Source organism: Panicum hallii, chromosome 9, assembly GCF_002211085.1.
Source record: "Panicum hallii strain FIL2 chromosome 9, PHallii_v3.1, whole genome shotgun sequence".
NCBI lineage: Eukaryota > Viridiplantae > Streptophyta > Magnoliopsida > Poales > Poaceae > Panicum > Panicum hallii.
In genome coordinates, this window is record NC_038050.1 from 7,319,970 (window position 1) to 7,337,784 (window position 17,815).

The window sequence follows — 17,815 nt, forward strand, 5'->3', positions numbered from 1 at the left end:
GCGAGGAGGCGAGACGCCGAGACGGGAAGGGGGAGGCGTTCGTTGGCGGCCACATGACGCTCGCGCGTCGCGCCAGAATCGCCGTTCAGACGGGGCGGGGCGCAGGTGGGAACACATGCGTGTCGCCGTCGCGCACGTAAACAATGCATGCAGCGACCCCGCCGGGGGAACGTTTTAATACGGCCGTGGTCGTCCCGGTCTCCCTCTCGCCAATGATATTTTCATAATTTTCCAGATTTTGCTTTGTATATTGTGAATCTCCTTTGTTTCGAACAATCTCTGACAGATTTTCAAACTGTTTCATGATCCGGCTTCAGTTAGTCTAGGTAGCACCACACATTTTGAGTTGCTAAACTGAAGATTCAGAAATACGGACAGCTACTAGGATCTTGTTCCAAAACCAATAATCTTCATTTCTCACCAGAATCCAACTACTTTTTTCACACAGTTACGTGAAAACCCGAGCTCCAAACAGGTATACAAGCAGTAACCTGTAACCCTGGCCGGCCACTTGCTCAGCTATGTAACGAAAGTAACAAGGTGCATGCTCCAGCACAATCCCCACGTGCTGTTTTCCGATCCAAAGGATGGGTCATGGGAGCAGCGGCTGCTGTCGCAGTTCCCAAGCCAGCTCGTCCCGGAATTATTGCCTGCCTCGCCGGCAACCGCCGCCGTGCGCCGTGCGCGCCACCCGCCGTTGACGGCGCGGAGGATCAGGCTCCGGCCCCCGTTCACACGCGCTCCGGCCCCCACTGACCTCACATCCACGCCAACGGCAGCCATTTAATTTACCCCCGCGCTCTCCCACTGACGCCAGGGCCCCACGCGGGGGAACCGATCCCTTCTTACCGCACCACACCCCCAGTCGTCGCAGTCAACCCGCGTCCGGCCAGTCCTCCGCCACTTCCTTAAAGCCACCCTCTGAAGAGCCAGCCGCCGGCCACCGTGTCACTGCCCTCTGGGCCCAAGAGTAACCGTAGGCCCACTGGCATGGACCCGAAGCGTGTCCCCCCACTGTATCGTAAATTTTCACTTCCCACCACGACGCCACGGCACACGCCATACCCTCCCCCGCTCCCCGCAAGCAGCCGGAAGCTCTCCTCCCCAAATCCTTCCCCGATGGTGGAGCGCAACCCCGGCTGCGAAATCGAGTTCGAATTCCGACGCGTTCCCATGGAGCTCAGGATTTAGGTGTGAGCTGCGCCCCTCGTATGGATCCAGATGTTCTCGTGGGGCCGTAAGCAGTCCTCTTCCTCCGGCTCGCCCTCGTCCTCCTCCGGCCGCCGCCGCGGCGGGACGGACGCCTCCATGGACTCCAGCAGCCGCGGCGGCGGCGGGAGCGGGAGCCGCGGCCGGAGCCCGCGGCTGGATCGCCGCAACGCGGCGAAGCGCATCGAGTACGAGGTGGGCGCGGGGGCGTCCGCGTCGGTGGGCGCGTCGTGGTCGTCCTCGTCCTCGGCGGAGCAGCAGCGGTCGCCGGGGCTCCGACCCTCGCGCTCGCTCGACCTTGCCCCCTGCGCGGACCTCCGCATCAGCGGGAGCGCGGAGGGGGAGGTCGACGAGCTCTGCCGCAGCCTGGGGCTCTCGGGGCCCGAGGAGTTCGCCATCCCCCTCGCGGCCTGGGAGGCGCGCAAGTCGCGCTCCAATTCCGACCTCCTCCCGCGCCCCCGCCTTGTCCCGTCCCCTGCCGCCGACGAACTCTCGCCCATCGCGCGCGCGGTCTCGGCGCCCAATGTTCAGCCTGCTCTATCCGTCCCTGCCCCCATTCCTGAGGAGTCGCTCCACTCTTCCTCCACCTCCACCGCCACCGAGTCGGCGGAGGAGCCTACCGTTGCGGCGCCCGAGGAGTCCCCCAAGGCTGCCCCTGCCGTTGCTGTTGTGCCTCCCGTCGGGGGTTTGCCCCTCCCCTCGCCAAAGAGGGGAGGGGGGGAGGTAGGGATACGGGGCACCCGGCCGCCTCTGCTCTCCCCGCCCCCGCCAATCACTGCACTCGCTCCTCCGCCGGTGAGGAGGCCCGTTGTTGCTGATGACATGACTGGGTCGGCTTGGGACATTGTGCAGTCGTTTGCTCCCAGTGAAGAGAGAAGTGAATTTGGAGGGGCTCATGAACGCGCGGAGAATCGTCACGTGTCAGACACAGAGGAGGAGGAGGCTGAGGATGGGGTGGCAGCGGTGGAGGGGGAGCTGAAAGAGTTGAGAATAGGAGAGACCTTCGAGGGTTTCACTGGAACATCTTCCTTGTCGACAACAAACGATGATGATGCATCCAGTACAACCACGGAAGCCATGTTCATCATCTCACCAAATGGCAAGTTCAAGCGGAAGATTAAGTCATGGATGCGTGGTGCTCTTCTGGGAAGCGGCTCATTTGGAATGGTGTACGAGGGGATCAGTGAGTAAGTTTCAGTGCTATTTTGAATATTACTGTGTGCACATGTTTATGTTGTTATTACTCACCAGTCATCCCAAAAACATACTGCAGCCTTTGGTCCAACATAGGCATATCTTAAATTTGTCCTGATATTTAGCCTTCACGCAGGGTTATTTTGATGAGAGATAGACTTACATAGTTCAAATAGCTCCTTTGTTATAAGCTTGGCACACCTCTTTCATTTGGCACCTAGTTTTCCTCCAGTACTGATTTAGGTACCCAACAAGACGTTAGATTATTTATTTGATATATTAAATTAAACTAAAGTTCCATAGCTCAGCAAGGAAATCTTAATGTAGGTCACAAAGATGACATATGCCAATTATATATATAGTGTTTTTCTCCTGATTATATAAGTTAAATCAAGTGCTACTTAGAATCTTGTAAAGTTTACTCCTTTTTGTCATTCCACTTGAAAAGCTTATATCAATTATATCTTTGCAGTGAGGGTGCATTTTTTGCTGTGAAGGAAGTATCTTTGCTTGATCAAGGAAGCAACGCACAACAATCTATTCTTGCCCTTGAGCAGGTTATATCTGCTGATTAATCTTATAATACCATCTGTTGTCTGTTACACCACTTATGTTATTATTTGCGTCCACCTGTAATTTTAAGTTTTGTGGTTTTCAGGAAATTGCTCTTCTTAGTCAGTTTGAACATGAAAATATAGTCCAGTATTATGGAACTGACAAGGTACTCTGCTGTTCTTTTTTTTAATCGAACATGACTCTGCTGTCCTTTTGATGTTATCTGGTCATGCATTTAGCTAAGACATGATTTAATTTTTAAGCAATCATTATGCCATTAGTAATATTATTCAACTGATGTGATGTGCTGATGTGTTTACACCTCAATGCAGGAAGAATCAAAACTCTATATCTTTATTGAGCTTGTCACTCAAGGATCTCTTTCATCCCTCTATCAAAGATATAAACTACGAGAATCGCAAGTCTCGGCATACACAAGGCAGATTCTTAATGGATTGCTTTACCTTCATGAGCGAAATGTTGTCCACAGGTATAAAGCTGACCTTATTCTAATATTTTGGATAATTTAATGCTTACAATGCAGTGGTAATAGGTTGTTTTCTAAACCTTGTCTCCAACAAAGAATAGCGCGAGGCAGGAAAAATGAGTTAATGTAGCATACATTTTTGTTGTGAAAAGGATATTTGGGGAATAAATCTGTTTTCCAGTATCTACTTCTGGAAACCAACTGTTCCATATTTTTGTGATATTGAGGTCATGTTGTTCCTCATGTCTCAAACAAAACCTATGTATCTTGTTAAAAAAACTATTTGTATATAGGACCTTACCTTTTCTAGCTTTTTCTTTTGTCTATTCTTGGGTGGCATAAGAGGCCAAGATGCAGATTTTGACAAGAAATTCTCAGTTATTTTTTTTTGTTTGACTGACACCCTATGTTGTGGTAGAACTAGGGATAGCATGAAGAACCTGTTCGTCGCCCTCCCTCTGGAGGCTCTGACTACTTTTAGGGTTCTTCTTGCTTCCTTTCATTGATACTATGGGGTCTCTTTTATAGAGACGACTGACTTGACCCTTAAGCAAATATCCTAACCAAATCCATCTAACTTATCTCTTTCCTAACAAACCAACTAACCCTATTTGTGGCACTGTTCACGAGCAACAGTGCTCGTGGGCCTAGGCCTGTGGCCGGCCCACTTGCCATAACACCCTAGAATTTGGGCTGTGAACCCTTGAGGAGGCCAGTAACAAATGTAGGGTAGCCCTCTTAGGGTTGGAGCACCTGGGTTAGTTCAATTCAGCATTTCATATAGTTCGGATCAGGAAAAACTCAAATTTTATTAAGACCTGGTAAAAGACTGCTTTTTCTGGATTTTCTAGAACTTTTTTAAACATATAGGTTAACTTGTGATTGATAACTTTACAAAAATAATAAGCAGTGCATTATGTTCTTGTTGTTTTATTACTTTTGTGGGGCATGGATATGGATATGTCCATTTGATGCTTCCATTCGATATTATAATTTTGGTCAGCTGAAACAATTGCTTCATATCCAGAGATATCAAATGTGCCAATATATTGGTTCATGCGAATGGTTCTGTAAAGCTTGCAGATTTTGGATTGGCAAAGGAGGTTAGCCTTCGTATTTCTTCTCAGTTATTTGCAGGTTCGCTATCTCAAATTATCTTATGGAGGTATTTTCTTTCAATTTTCAGATGTCAAAAATTAATATGCTAAGATCATGCAAAGGAAGTGTTTACTGGATGGCACCTGAGGTAAAAGTTACAATTTAACATTTCTTGTTACTTTTATGTAACTACCATCCTCTGTAATGAAAATTATCTATTTTTGTGCTATTTTTCAACAGGACAATACTTGTGTAGTATCTCTTGACACGTAACTAATGCACCTTCTCATTTTCAGGTTATTAATCCTAAAAAGATGTATGGGCCTTCAGCTGACATATGGAGCCTTGGCTGCACTGTATTGGAAATGCTAACTCGGCAAATACCATTTCCTAATGTCGAGTGGGTATGTCATGCTATTCAGTCCTTTCTTCCAAATATTTGCAAGTTTAAATATTTTTTATTGTGTTGGACCTTATCTGATGTTTAGAATATTAAACTTTTGGATAAGAAGAAACATACAAATTACAACGAACAAATATCTATGTTCTTTATATGACCTTGCAATTAAGAAGCAATAGGATGTCAATTCCTCTCTTTTATGTGTTTTTATGGAAATCTCCATTTTTCTATTTTTTAAAAATTAAATGGGTGGCACATGGCAGAACAGAGGGAAAACTGTAATTTTCCTTTCAAGCCAGTATATTGCATCTCTAGTAATTTTAATTGTAAGTGCAGCCATTGTATCCTTATGGCTATAAAGATTTATGGGACCTGCTGCTGCCTCGTCTTTCCTTGATTAAAAAAACACTTAGTGTGCGATATCATTTTAAATCAATTCGCTTCTCCCTTAATAATGTCCTATGTAACTTGTTAAAGTTGTAACCTAGTTAGGTTCAGTTGGTCTCCATCTTTCTACTAATGTTGCTTTGTTACTTGTAGACAAATGCTTTCTTCATGATTGGAAGAGGGGAACAACCTCCTATTCCCAACTACCTGTCAAAAGAAGCACAAGATTTCATTGGCCAATGTGTAAGAGTTGATCCAGAGAACCGGCCTTCTGCATCACAACTTTTGGAGCACCCATTTGTTAACAGACCGCTGCGAGCTTCTTTTGAATCTTCTCCCCCTGGCATCCCCTCGTAGTACTGATGGGTGGCGCTTGTCTTTGTGAAGCCAATGCTTAGGTCATGTACCGGTAAGCTTCTTTTTTTTTTATGTTAGAGTAATGATCAAGCTTCCAAGATATCAGCTTTCGAGATTGCTCAGTTAAACTTAAATATAGTCTTCCGTCGTTGTAATTTTAGTTGATCAATTACATCTATGCTTTGCAGATCTTCATGATTTCCACTCGTGGTGCCAGAAAGGAACAACGAGGGTTTGTTTAGGATATAGTTTAGTATGTGTAGTCAGTTGGGATGGTGAGCTTCGGTATTGGATGCGTTCCATTGTATTCTTTGGGTATTCTTGGTTAGGCAAAGGGTTTTCCATTCAGTAGGGTTCTTTTTCTGCTTTTTGTACATTTGCTAGGCAAAAGGGGTGGAATTTACTGTGATAGTGTTCTAGACTTAGCCGATGCTTGTAAATGTTTGACACCATCATTCTTTACTTCATGGCTTGTTTGCTCGAAAAGCTGGTGAATTTATAGCTTTCTCATCTGTTGGGCTATTCATTAGGCGGACTAGGTAAAGTGGGGTTCGTCTCTAATGCTGCATGAATTACACAAGTTTGGATGTAGGGTTAAACTTAGCACATATTAGTATTCATACACATACTAAAGTTTTTAAGTCTTGGTAAAAGTTTAGTCCACTCCATTAGCACTTCTGTTTGAATAAGCCACTACTAAATTTTGGCACTTTCATGCACTTTCATCCATTAGCATTTGGATCCAAACAGAACTTTATTCAACAGCCGGGCTAGGTAAAGTGGGGTTCGTCTCTAATGCTCAATGCACGCACGCATGCATCTTTTTTTTTTTGAGATAATGCACGCATGCATTTGCGTGCATGAATTACACAAGTTTGGATGTAGGGCGGAACATGGGGTGGGACATGAATAAAGGGCGCCCAAATGAAGTGCTACTCTGTCCATTCGCTCCTTTAGCCAGTCACCTTAAGAAGAGCTTGCAAGTCACGTGAAAGTTAACTAACCTCTGGAGGGTGGCTCGGGGAGGATGAGGAGCAGGGCGCCGCAGCCCGCAGGGAGGGCTGCCGGGGGCGGTGCCCGTGGATTCTCTACAGTTTGCATTAAACGTGTCTAAGTGGGTAATGATGTGGACCTAAAATGTGGGGATCTGTTTGTCACCTGTCTCTCTTACGCGCGCGCGCACACTCTCAATTCCTTCAGCGGCGGTGGCGCTCCCGCTCGTGGAGGGGGGGAGGTTGCCCGGAGGGTGGGGTAGGGATGGAGTTGCGCGGCTCCGGACCTTGGCGAGGAAGAGAAGGAGAGAAGATGGAGGTGAGGAGAAAAAAGATAAAAAGAATATAGGTAGATTTGACATGTGAGGTCTATATATGTCAAGTCCATCTCAACACCCAATCAGCAGTCACGTATGTAATTTAACATAAGTAACTGTGATTTGGCTCATATAAAATAATTAGTGTGCATTTCAGGAATTTGGGGCCGTCATGCCACTTCGAGCTAAATTCGAAGTTCGGCAGAGTATTTTACCGAAAGTTTAGACAATGGCGAAACAAGTCTGTACACGGTTCTCCACGGCCACTGGGTCGGCCACTAACGTGGTAAAGTGAAATCACGGGGGTGCCAGCCTGGCAGGTGGTTTGCGGGCTCGGCAGCGGGCGGCGAGGCCGCTATAAATCAGCCTGTTTTCTGTGAGAACACTGTTTTCTCCTCTCACAGAACACTGTAGCCACAGCGCTGCGGGATTGACTTCTTTGAGACATTTCGCTCAAGCTGCCGGATCTAGATATCAGATCCTGGAATACCAGAGAGATCAGACCACCCCCTTCGGCCCTCGCCTTACTTCGCTGTCTTCAGAAACGAGTCCCCAGCAATATTTAGGGCGTGCAAGGTCTGAAATATCGTCTTCGGCAGCAGGGCCTCTCAAAGGTAATCACGTTTTACTTGCTTTGATCAAAGGGTTTTCTCCATATATGAGAGTTCGGTGCTGTTGCTACTGTTCTTTACCCCAAGATTGCAACCCTAGATTTGTGAAACAGCTGCTTAATCGTGCCTGTTCTGTTTCGTCATATCACCAAAGCTATCTGTTGTTCACACTCTCTAGCATCCTATTTGAACCGGGGGTGCTGTACGGCGAACAAATTCAACTTTATCTTACTCTTTGGATTGAGAAATTTGCCATTTACTCACTCAATAAGACGATATCCTTCTGACAGCAATACTGCTGGACTGATTCACACTTACTCTTAACCCAAATTGCATTATTGATGTAAATATTTACGATGATCTTATACAGTTTTGCAGGTACTGAGTTGCAGGAATTATCATACCTTTCTTTGAAGGTAAGCCAGGCTAGTATAGTATATACTCACAAATGGATGGTAAAGACAGTACTGCGCACAATATCCTGGAGCACATGCTACTTGATGAATGTGCAAATCCTAAGAGGCTGCCATTATCACTTCTGGAAGCCATCACCAATAATTTCTCCAATAAGCGGGAGATAGGGAGAGGTGGTTTTGCAGTGGTTTATAAGGTAAACAGCAATTTCCAACTCAGTTATGTTTTCCCTTAACCGCAGCTGTTCTGCAGCTCATCTTCATGCTGACAAACGCAAGCTGCAATTGCAGGGCATGCTTGGAAATGGAACGGTTGCTGTGAAGAAGCTGTCTACAACACTTGATATGCATGAGAAGAAATTCAGCGAAGAGGTTCGATGTCTCTTGAAGGTGCGGCATAAGAACATAGTGCGATTTCTGGGATATTGTGCTGACACACAAGGAGAAATGATAGGCTATGAGGGAAAGGTTATCATGGCAGATGTACGAAACAGGCTGCTCTGCTTTGAGTTTGTACCTAACGGGAGTCTACATGACTATATCACCGGTAGGATAATGTGACATGTGATGTTTATTTACATCCTTGTTTTCTTTCATGGAATTATTATGCATAACCGAACTACATAAATTGCATAAACTACATACGGCACCCTAGATGATTTACATTATCTTCAACTATCCATCAACATGCCGTCCTGCACAGGCTAGTACTTTTAAGAGATATAAGTGTTGTTTCATTCATGAATAGATATGGGGCCACTACTAATCAAAATTGCTTATCTTTGCTCTATCTCATTTGTTCATATTCTAGCAAACTACTACTATACATACTTGCTTATCTTTATCTGGTTATGATCTATATTACTTAACAACTATTCTTTACGCCTTTTCATCCCTATTCATAATTTTCCTTTTGCATCGCGCTTCCACATGGTTAACTTATATATAGTTGAAAACTTGAGCTGACCTAGGTATTTGATATGGAAATTGATGTGCCCATTGCTTCCTGGATACATGTATATGTGGCCTGCATGACAACAAACATCATGCATGTACATCTTGAGTTAGTGTTTTGTTCTGTACTAACTATGGTAGTACTGGGTGATTTAGAACCATACATAGAGGTGATAGTTTTTTTTTTCTAATGATAGAGGTAGCCAATTTAGATACAGATTTAGGAGTTCCTTTAGATTACTTCCAATAATAACAGAGGTGGATAATTTATATGCAAATTTAATTAGAGGGTTATGTTAGATTATTTTTCATAATAGCGGATACAGGTAAGTTAGATAAAGATTATATATTACCTTAGATTATTTTTAATAATGATATAGGTGACTAATTAAATATAGATTTAGTACTGTAGAGTATTTTCATAATGACAAAGATGGCATTTAAGAAGGAAAAAAATAGAAGCAATAGCTATTGTTGTCAATGATGATTAGAGTCTACCTAATTGATTTCTAAGATTTTATCTTTTTTTAGAATATAAGGATTAACATAGTAGATACAAAACCCTGTCCACCCTCCCTTTTACAGATGCATCCTGTGGACTTGAATGGAGAGTGCGGTATGAAATGATCAGGGGAATTTGCGAGGGTTTACAGTATCTTCACGAGAATCATATTGTTCACTTAGATCTCAAGCCTAGTAATATACTGCTGGATGATAAGATGGTACCAAAAATTGCTGATTTTGGTCTCTCAAGGTGCTTTGATGCAAACCAAAGTAGGGATATTGCTTCAAAACTGATTGGGTCAATGTAAGCTTTTTGGTTAGGTATGAAATATATTGCATTCCCTTTTTCATTCATCAAAGACATTAATGGTACAATATATTCTCATGCAGAGGATATTTGGCACCAGAATTCTACGATCGGCAAATCACGTTCAACCTGGACATATATAGTCTTGGTGTTATAGTTATAGAGCTGTTGACAGGACGGAAGGGGTATTCCACTGTCGAGAAAGTAAGAATAATTTACTCATTGCCTTTAAGATAGCAGGTATATTTTCATATAGTATGTTATGCTTTTACCTTGCACACAATATATTAGTTTTCTCAAACAATGCATAATTTTATTCTCAGGATGCGCATACCACTACCCATATTTAGCAAATAATACGGACACTGCATAATTTTGTATGTCAGCGGGCAAAAGTTAACTATATGTTGTGACACTACAACTCCCATAACCCTTCTATCAAGAAAACATTTTTTTTTTGCATCAGCTAGTTATCCTTTTGCCGCTGACCCTTGGACAACGCTATACTGCAAGCATAATTAGGAGCGAAATCGCACCTTTTGTTTCAAAAGAAGAATATAACAACTTGTTGAAATTAAACCGATGCAAATTAAAGTGAAAGAAATACTAGTACCAATAAACAATTACAGAGGGACTACATATAAATAAACTCATGTAATCTCTATTATTTGCAGGGAAAATACTTTTTATTATATCCTGTTCTAGTTGATGGTGGACATACAATTTCGATAATGTTAGACTTGATCGACTAAATTCTCTAGGCATAATTCAATTATGTACTGTTTTGGGACGCCCCCCCCCCCCCCCCCCCCCCCCCCAAACAACACACACCCCACCACCACCCTCACCCTCACCCACCACACACACAAACAAAAATAAAAGCACATTTTGTTGTTAGGTGCCTGGAACGTTGTGGTCTGGTTTGCATACGGCATCAAGTATGACAGTCTTTGTACACTCTACTTTCTTTTCTATCCCTCTTTTAGAAAAAAAAAACGCAAACTAATGATTGCGACATTTTAGATTGTTGAAAATTGGAGGAATAGGTTGGAGATATCACTGCAAGACACCCCGTTGCAACAAGTACAAGCTTGTGCTGAAATAGGAATAATGTGCATTGATCCTAACCCAGAGAATAGACCTATTATACAGCATATAATCAAAAGGTTTATGGAGCTGGGAAGTACTGAAGAGTTTGTTCAAGCTGGCGAGAGTTCATCAGCGGCACAGGCAAGTTCTTTACCACTCATCAATTTTGAGAGTTTGTGCACTTTTAACTTTCATAGCCTTGCCGTAGGTTTTGACACTTGAGGTCCCTGTCTCCATTCCTGTGGGTTCCAGCGCAACTTCTTCCGTGTCTACGACGAATGCTGGTTACGCATCCAGTACAACCACGGAGGCCATGTTCATCATCTCACCGAATGGCAAGTTCCAGCAGAAAATTAAGTCATGGACACGTGGTTGTCTTCTGGGAAGCGGCTCATTTGGAATGGTGTATGAGGCGATCAGTGAGTAAGTTTCAGTGCTACAATAATACTTCCTACACCTATATTCCAAATTGTAAGTCATTTTTAGTTTTCTTGATACATAGTGTTATGCACTTAGACATATGCTATATGTTTAGATACATAGTAAAAACTATAAATCTAAAAAAAATAAAACGACCTATAATTTGGAATGGAGGGAGTATTATTGTGTCCTTATGTTGTTTGCACTATTAGTCATCAAACATCCCCAAAAAATACTGCAGCCTTTGGTCTGATATGGGCATATCTTGTAAGTTGTCCTGTTGAGGGTTTGCTTCTGTACTGTATTTTGCACAAAAAAAATCGTTAATTCAGATTATTTTGATGAAAGATAGCCTTAGTCGAAGTAGCACCTTCATTTAGAAGCTTGGCAAGTTATTTCATTTGGCTTCTAAATTTTTTCTCCAGCATTGTTTTTAGTTTGCTTGCACACACTGCCACACAATTTTGCCAAGCCATGGACAAGGTGTGGCTGGCAAAAGTGTGTGGCTAGCAATTTGTTTGCCACACCATAAGCAAGGTTTGACAAAGGAATAATAAGTCAATAACAAGTGGGACACTAAGCTGCAAAGTGTGGTCAGCATAGTTGTGGCAAACAGCCAAACATCTATTGGCTGATCACGGAAATTATAGCATGCAGAACTGTCAGGTTCAACCAGACAAACCCTCTCAGAACACAGACATTTGTTGATCGGTTTCCGACAGTCTGCCATCAGTAACCTGCTAGTGCTACTTCTGGCAACTATCTGGTAACCTGTCCTAGAAATAATCTTTGTAGTTGAAAACCGCAACCTTTTGAAGATGTACTTAACTGATTATTAATACACAGACGAGTTTATTTCATGAAAAATACTAAGTAATTTATACTAGATTCAGCTTTGGAAGATTCTTAGGAGTGACATAGAGAATATGTATTTCACTGGGTTACAGAAGTTTGGCAATCGCCACATAGAATAGTGTAAAGTATACTCTTCATTTTGTCATCCCATTTGAAAATAATTTAATTCTGTCAATGATATTTATGCAGTGAGGGTATGTTTTTTGCTGCGAAGGAAGTATCTTTGCTTGACCAAGGAAGCATCGCAAAAGATTATATTCTTGGACTTGAGCAGGCATAGCTGCTGATTAGTCTTATAATGTAATATGTTGTTTGTGGCGTTAAATTTTTCATTACTACTTACAATTTAATTTTTGTTCTTTTTCAGGAAATTGCACTCCTTAGTCAGTTCGAACATGAAAATATTGTCAAATATTATGGAAGTGACAAGGTACTCTACTGTTCTTGATGTTGCCTGTTTATGCATTTGTTTAAGAGATGATCTATTTTTAAGCATTGTTATGCCATTTGCAGAACTTGTTTATATGCATACCTTAGTAATATTGTCCAGCTCATGTGATCTGCTTACATTTCAATGCAGGACGAATCAAAACTTTATATCTTTATTGAGCTTGTCACTCAAGGATCCCTTTCATCCATCTATCAAAAGTATAAACTACGAGACTCGCAAGTCTCTGTGTACACAAGGCAGATTCTTAATGGATTGATTTACCTCCATGAGCGAGATGTGGTCCACAGGTACGAAGTTGTCTGTCTTGTACTCCCTCCGTTCCAAATCATAGGTCATTTGGCTTTTCTAGGTTCATAAATTTTGCTATATACCTAGACATACGCTATATCGACGAGATACATAAATTTTACTATGTATATAAAAATCCGAATATGGCCTATATTTTGAAACGGAGGGAGTAATATTTGTTGGGGATAATTTAGTGCTTATAGTGCTGAAGGGAATAACCAGGTTGTATCTAAATCTTGTCTCCAACAAAGAATAATTGGAGGCAGGAAAGAAAAATCTTCTATAGCCCATGTATCATACCTACATTTCTGATGTGAAATGCATATTTAGGGAACAATTCTTATTTCCAGTATCTATTTCTAGAACTAACAATTGGTGCACATTTTTGTAAACTTGGGGTTATGTTATTCCTCCATGTCTCATGAACAAGTGGGTGGTATGTGATGTCGAGATGCAAAGTTGGTATGTAATTCTTGGTTAGAGCTTGGGTTGTAAACCCTTGGAAGAGGCCAGCTAACAGATGTATGGTAGCACTATTAGGGTTACAATCTCAGTTCCTGAGCATGAGCATCTCCAGTAGATTACTCATCCCCTCTCCAATACCAAAAAAATTGCTCTTTTAGTAATTAGAGGTGCTCCAGCAGATTGCCAATCCAATCTCAATTGCTAAAAAAATTTGGTGATCGCCAAAACATACCTCCCTCTCACCTAAATGAAGGGGATTCATCTCTCTACCCTATCCACTAGTGATTGAGTTTTGGTAGTCTGCTGCAACCATCACCAAAAATGCGCAAAAAAAAATTATGGTTATGGAGAGAGAGTTTTTTGGTACGGGATATGAGTAATCTGCTATTGATGTTCTTAGCTTGCTATCTGCCTTTTGGGTAGTTTGTATCAAGAACAAGCTTAAAAATTTTATTTGGACCTAGCAAAAGGCCGCTTTTTTGGATGTTTCTAGGACTTCTCTAGACATACAGGCTAACTTGGCACTGATCAGTTTAGAAAAATAATAAATGAGATACTGCATAGTCTTTCTTAATTTTTTCATTACCTTTGGGGGGCATGGATTTCCCCATTTGATACTTCCATTCTATATGATAATTCTGGTCAGCTGAAACAATTGTTTCATATCCAGAGATATCAAATGTGCTAATATATTGGTTCATGCAAATGGATCTGTAAAGCTTGCAGATTTTGGATTGGCAGAGGTTAGCCTTCGTATTTCTGCTCAGTTATTTGCATGTTCTCCATCTCAAATTATCTTATGGAGGTAGTTTTCTTGTTCAAGTTGCAGATATCAAAAAATTATATGCTAAGAGAAAGTAAAGGAAGTGTTTACTGGATGGCACCTGAGGTAAAAGTTACAATTTAACATTTCTTGTTACTTTTATGTAACTACCATCCTCTGTAATGAAAATTATCTATTTTTGTGCTATTTTTCAACAGGACAATACTTGTGTAGTATCTCTTGACACGCTTCTCATTTTCAGGTTATTAATCCTAAAAAGATGTATGGGCCTTCAGCTGACATATGGAGCCTTGGCTGCACTGTATTGGAAATGCTAACTCGGCTAAAACCATTTCCTAATGTCGAGTGGGTATGTCATGCTATTCTTTCCTTTTTTTTCCCAAATATTTGCAAGTTTAATTTTTTTTATTGTGTTAGGCCTTATCTGATGTTTAGAATATTAAACTTTTGGATAAGAACGTAGAAATTATAATGAATAAATGTTTATATTCTCTATTTGACCTTGCAATTAAGAAGCAATAGGATCTCAATTCCTCTCTTTTATTTCTTTTTATGGAAATCTCCAGTTTTTCTGTTTTAAAGAAATTTACTGGGTGGTACATGGCAGAACGGAGGGAAAACTGTAATTTTTCCTTTCAAGCCAGTATATTGCATCTCTAGTAATTTTAATTGGAAGTACAGCCATTGTATCCTTGTGGCTATAAAGATTTATTGGACCTGCTGCTGCCTCGTCTTTCCTTGATTAAAAAAACACTTAGTATTCGTGTACGATATCATTTTAAATCAATTCGCTTCTCCCTTAATAATGTCCTATGTAACTTGTTAAAGTTGTAACCTAGTTAGGTTCAGTTGGTCTCCATCTTTCTACTAATGTTGCTTTGTTACTTGTAGATAGAAGTTTTTTTCATGATTGGAAGAGGGGAACAACCTCCTATTCCCAACTACCTGTCAAAAGAAGCGCAAGATTTCATTGGCCAATGTGTAAGAGTTGATCCAGAGAACCGGCCTTCTGCATCACAACTTTTGGAGCACCCATTTGTTAACAGACCGCTGCGAGCTTCTTTTGAATCTTCTCCCCCTGGCCTTCCCTCGTAGTACTGATGGGTGGCGCATGTCTTTGTGAAGCCAATGCTTAGGTCATGTACCGGTAAGCTGCCTTCTTTCTACTAGAGGAATGATGAAGCTTGTTCAGTTTTGTTATAGTTCTTCACCGTTGTAACTTTGGTTGATCAGTTAAGTCTATGCTTTGCAGATCTTCATGATTTCCACTCGTGGTGCCAGAAAGGAACAACGAGGGTTTGTTCATGATATAGTTTAGTATGTGTAGTCAGTTGGGATGTTCAGCTTCAGTATTGGATGCGTCCCATCGTATTCTTTTGGTATCTATTACATTATTACATTATATTAATAAGAGAGTGTTAAAAAAGTCGGCATGTTTGGTCGAGAGAGTATAGAAATTTCCACGTTAATTTAAAAAAGAATTTACACGATTGAATTTTGCGAAGATCTAGCAGTCTAGACTAATAACAGTCTAGACTAGCTCAGGAGTCCATATAAATACGATTAATAAATAGCTAATTTCGGAATTAAAAACTTAAAAAAATTAGGACATGACCAAAAAATCCATACCAAATACGATTAGTAAATAGATAAAATTATAATAAGAAAAATAAGAAAATTTAAGAGTCCATATCGAATATAATTAATAAATAGCTAATTTTAGAATAAAAAATATAAAAAAATATGACCAAGGAGCCATACGATTAGTAAATAGATAAATTTATGATGAGCTATTAAATCAATGTTTAATAAAAATTTTAACAAAAACATTAAAGATTAGATAACACTTAATTTTTGCGAAGCATTATTAGATCACGAGGGAAGTATAACCGTTAGATATTAGATGTATCCAGCCGCAACCTCATCAGACACTGAGAAAAAGTTGATCGAGATGTGAACTGACTACACTATGCTATTTTTTTAAAAAAGCAAACTTATAACGTATATTATAGAAGAACAGTCTTATAGAAAGATCCCCAAAGAGAAGCCAATTACAAACCATATCAAAGGCAAGACACACGTGAACACCTCCACACATCGCAGAAGCAAGAACCCGGATGAATCCATGGCAAGCTGCACCTGCAAAACACCGTCATCACCGCCACAAAGCTCGCTGGCGAAAGCCACCAGAGGCACTGACGTCCAAAGGGACCTATAATGATGCTTGGAGTTAGGGCGGAGAAGCCTCGCCAGGAGGTTTGAAGAGGAAGAAGACTCCGTTGATGAAGACCCACACTAGCGACCCAAGGATGCATATAAAAACGGTGCCAGCACACGTAGAAAAGCAGACTCCTCAAATCTGAAGGAAGGCTTGCAACACAACAAATAACAGGGATCCACAGGGTTGTGGACCCAAAGCTTAAAGCTGCTTCAAAAGAAAAGTCGGCGGGGGAAGAGGAAAAGCAAATCAGAATCACAACAAAAATCAGCAAACACAGACCACGCATATTCACTTCTGTGAAGAACATAATCAAATCCGCACCACAAGCAAGCATATATACTTATACTGTGACTCTAACCAAAACAAAATCTAAAACAAGAGAAAGGAGGGAGAAAATAGGAAGGAGGAAGAGCCGAACCATGGGGCTGAAGATTTGGTTGGGCAGAGGAAAAGGAAGAAGAAGAAGAAGAAGAGGGAGGATAGGAACCTTTATTCGGGCTCGCCCTGCAGCCATCACAGCAAACCAAAGCAACGGAGAAGGCGACGAGGACGCCGGTGGCACCTGCAATGGCCACAGCAGCAGGGGAGCGGCGGCGCGGCTGTTGAGCATCCATCTGGGCACAACAAACCACATATAATATACAGTAATATACACTAGGAGAAGGGGGCTGACCCACCTCCCTCATACCACCGGCGAGATGCCAGAGGAGGAGAGGAAGGGTGCTGGAAACGATGGGATCTCGGTGAGCTACAGGAATGGGAGAGGATAATGTCAGACCCGGGGCTACGGGGCTGTGTACATAACGTAATTTAAACAGGGTTAAGAGATAAAGCCTGTCTTATCTCTTATTTATGTTGTTTTCTACTCGTTTGAGTAGGAGATAAAGCTAGTCGGTACAGAAGGAAACTACCCGAGTTATATCCGGGTATGATTCCTTGGCTAGTATTGACTAGATCCATATAACCCTGACCTCCCGGATATTAAAGGGGGGGGCAGGCACCCATTCAAAACAACAACATCAATATCCAAGGGAATACAAACCACCATACACCATACAGGACGTAGGGTATTACGCGCCGCGCGAACCTGTCTAAAATTTTGTGTTCCTTGCACCTTCGAGTTTCTGATCTCGGCGTCTCCTCACCTGAACTTAACCACCTCGGGTATACCCCTCGGTGGGCAACTGGTAAAACACCGACAGCTGGCGCGCCAGGTAGGGGATTGCTACTTCGTACATATGCATCGGCGGATCGATTCATCGAGTTCGAGATCGGATCTTTCAGCAAACGGCTACATCGACCTCGACTACTCGGCTCGACTTCACCTCGCGCCGCAACGTCGATGCATCGCGGCCGCCGACCTCGACGACCCGGTTCAACTTCGGCTTGTGCCGCAATATCCGCGCGCAGCAGCGACGAGTTCAACTACTTCGACTTCGCGAGGAGGCTCGGCGGCC

At 42.2% G+C, this 17,815-nt stretch overlaps 2 protein-coding genes and 1 long non-coding RNA gene across 5 annotated transcripts; 2 read left to right on the top strand and 1 right to left on the bottom strand.

Moving 5' to 3' along the window:
• Positions 1-1,042: 1,042 nt before the first annotated feature.
• LOC112873853 (mitogen-activated protein kinase kinase kinase 1-like) lies at positions 1,043-6,194 on the top strand. 2 transcript variants are annotated; one of them, XM_025936932.1, is made up of 10 exons: positions 1,043-1,932; positions 2,062-2,396; positions 2,876-2,960; positions 3,062-3,124; positions 3,291-3,448; positions 4,473-4,548; positions 4,632-4,691; positions 4,840-4,947; positions 5,484-5,739; positions 5,876-6,194. In XM_025936932.1, exons 1-9 carry the CDS (start codon positions 1,222-1,224, stop codon positions 5,685-5,687), a joined length of 1,800 nt encoding a protein of 599 aa, XP_025792717.1. In that variant the 5' UTR covers positions 1,043-1,221; the 3' UTR covers positions 5,688-5,739; positions 5,876-6,194. The 2 variants fall into 2 exon arrangements, with proteins under 2 accessions (XP_025792717.1, XP_025792716.1); XM_025936931.1 differs by having other exon boundaries at positions 1,044-2,396.
• A 1,209-nt stretch (positions 6,195-7,403) lies between these two features.
• LOC112873852 (tyrosine-protein kinase Blk-like) lies at positions 7,404-15,563 on the top strand. Of its 2 annotated transcripts, none has more exons than XM_025936928.1 (15): positions 7,404-7,610; positions 7,978-8,217; positions 8,312-8,567; positions 9,560-9,782; positions 9,869-9,989; positions 10,809-11,015; positions 11,083-11,297; positions 12,339-12,423; positions 12,517-12,579; positions 12,730-12,887; positions 14,024-14,096; positions 14,183-14,242; positions 14,379-14,486; positions 15,029-15,284; positions 15,390-15,563. In XM_025936928.1, exons 2-14 carry the CDS (start codon positions 8,056-8,058, stop codon positions 15,230-15,232), a joined length of 1,935 nt encoding a protein of 644 aa, XP_025792713.1. In that variant the 5' UTR covers positions 7,404-7,610; positions 7,978-8,055; the 3' UTR covers positions 15,233-15,284; positions 15,390-15,563. The 2 variants fall into 2 exon arrangements, with proteins under 2 accessions (XP_025792713.1, XP_025792714.1); XM_025936929.1 differs by having other exon boundaries at positions 7,986-8,217.
• Positions 15,564-16,017: 454 nt separating this feature from the next.
• Positions 16,018-17,077, bottom strand: LOC112873857. The gene is made up of 2 exons (XR_003224837.1): positions 16,846-17,077; positions 16,018-16,349 (listed from the first exon to the last, which is right to left on the bottom strand). It is a non-coding gene; the product is annotated as an uncharacterized LOC112873857 (long non-coding RNA).
• Positions 17,078-17,815: the final 738 nt, after the last annotated feature.

Bases quoted from the DNA above. Each gene is read 5' to 3' on its own strand.
- LOC112873853 (XM_025936931.1), top strand. From the start codon at position 1,222: ATGTTCTCGTGGGGCCGTAAGCAGTCCTCTTCCTCCGGCTCGCCCTCG. The intron at 2,961-3,061 runs GTTATATCTGCT...TGTGGTTTTCAG, and splicing joins CTATTCTTGCCCTTGAGCAG to GAAATTGCTCTTCTTAGTCA. The intron at 3,125-3,290 runs GTACTCTGCTGT...ACCTCAATGCAG, and splicing joins AGTATTATGGAACTGACAAG to GAAGAATCAAAACTCTATAT.
- LOC112873852 (XM_025936928.1), top strand. From the start codon at position 8,056: ATGGATGGTAAAGACAGTACTGCGCACAATATCCTGGAGCACATGCTA. The intron at 9,990-10,808 runs GTAAGAATAATT...GCGACATTTTAG, and splicing joins GGTATTCCACTGTCGAGAAA to ATTGTTGAAAATTGGAGGAA. The intron at 14,243-14,378 runs GTAAAAGTTACA...TCTCATTTTCAG, and splicing joins TTTACTGGATGGCACCTGAG to GTTATTAATCCTAAAAAGAT.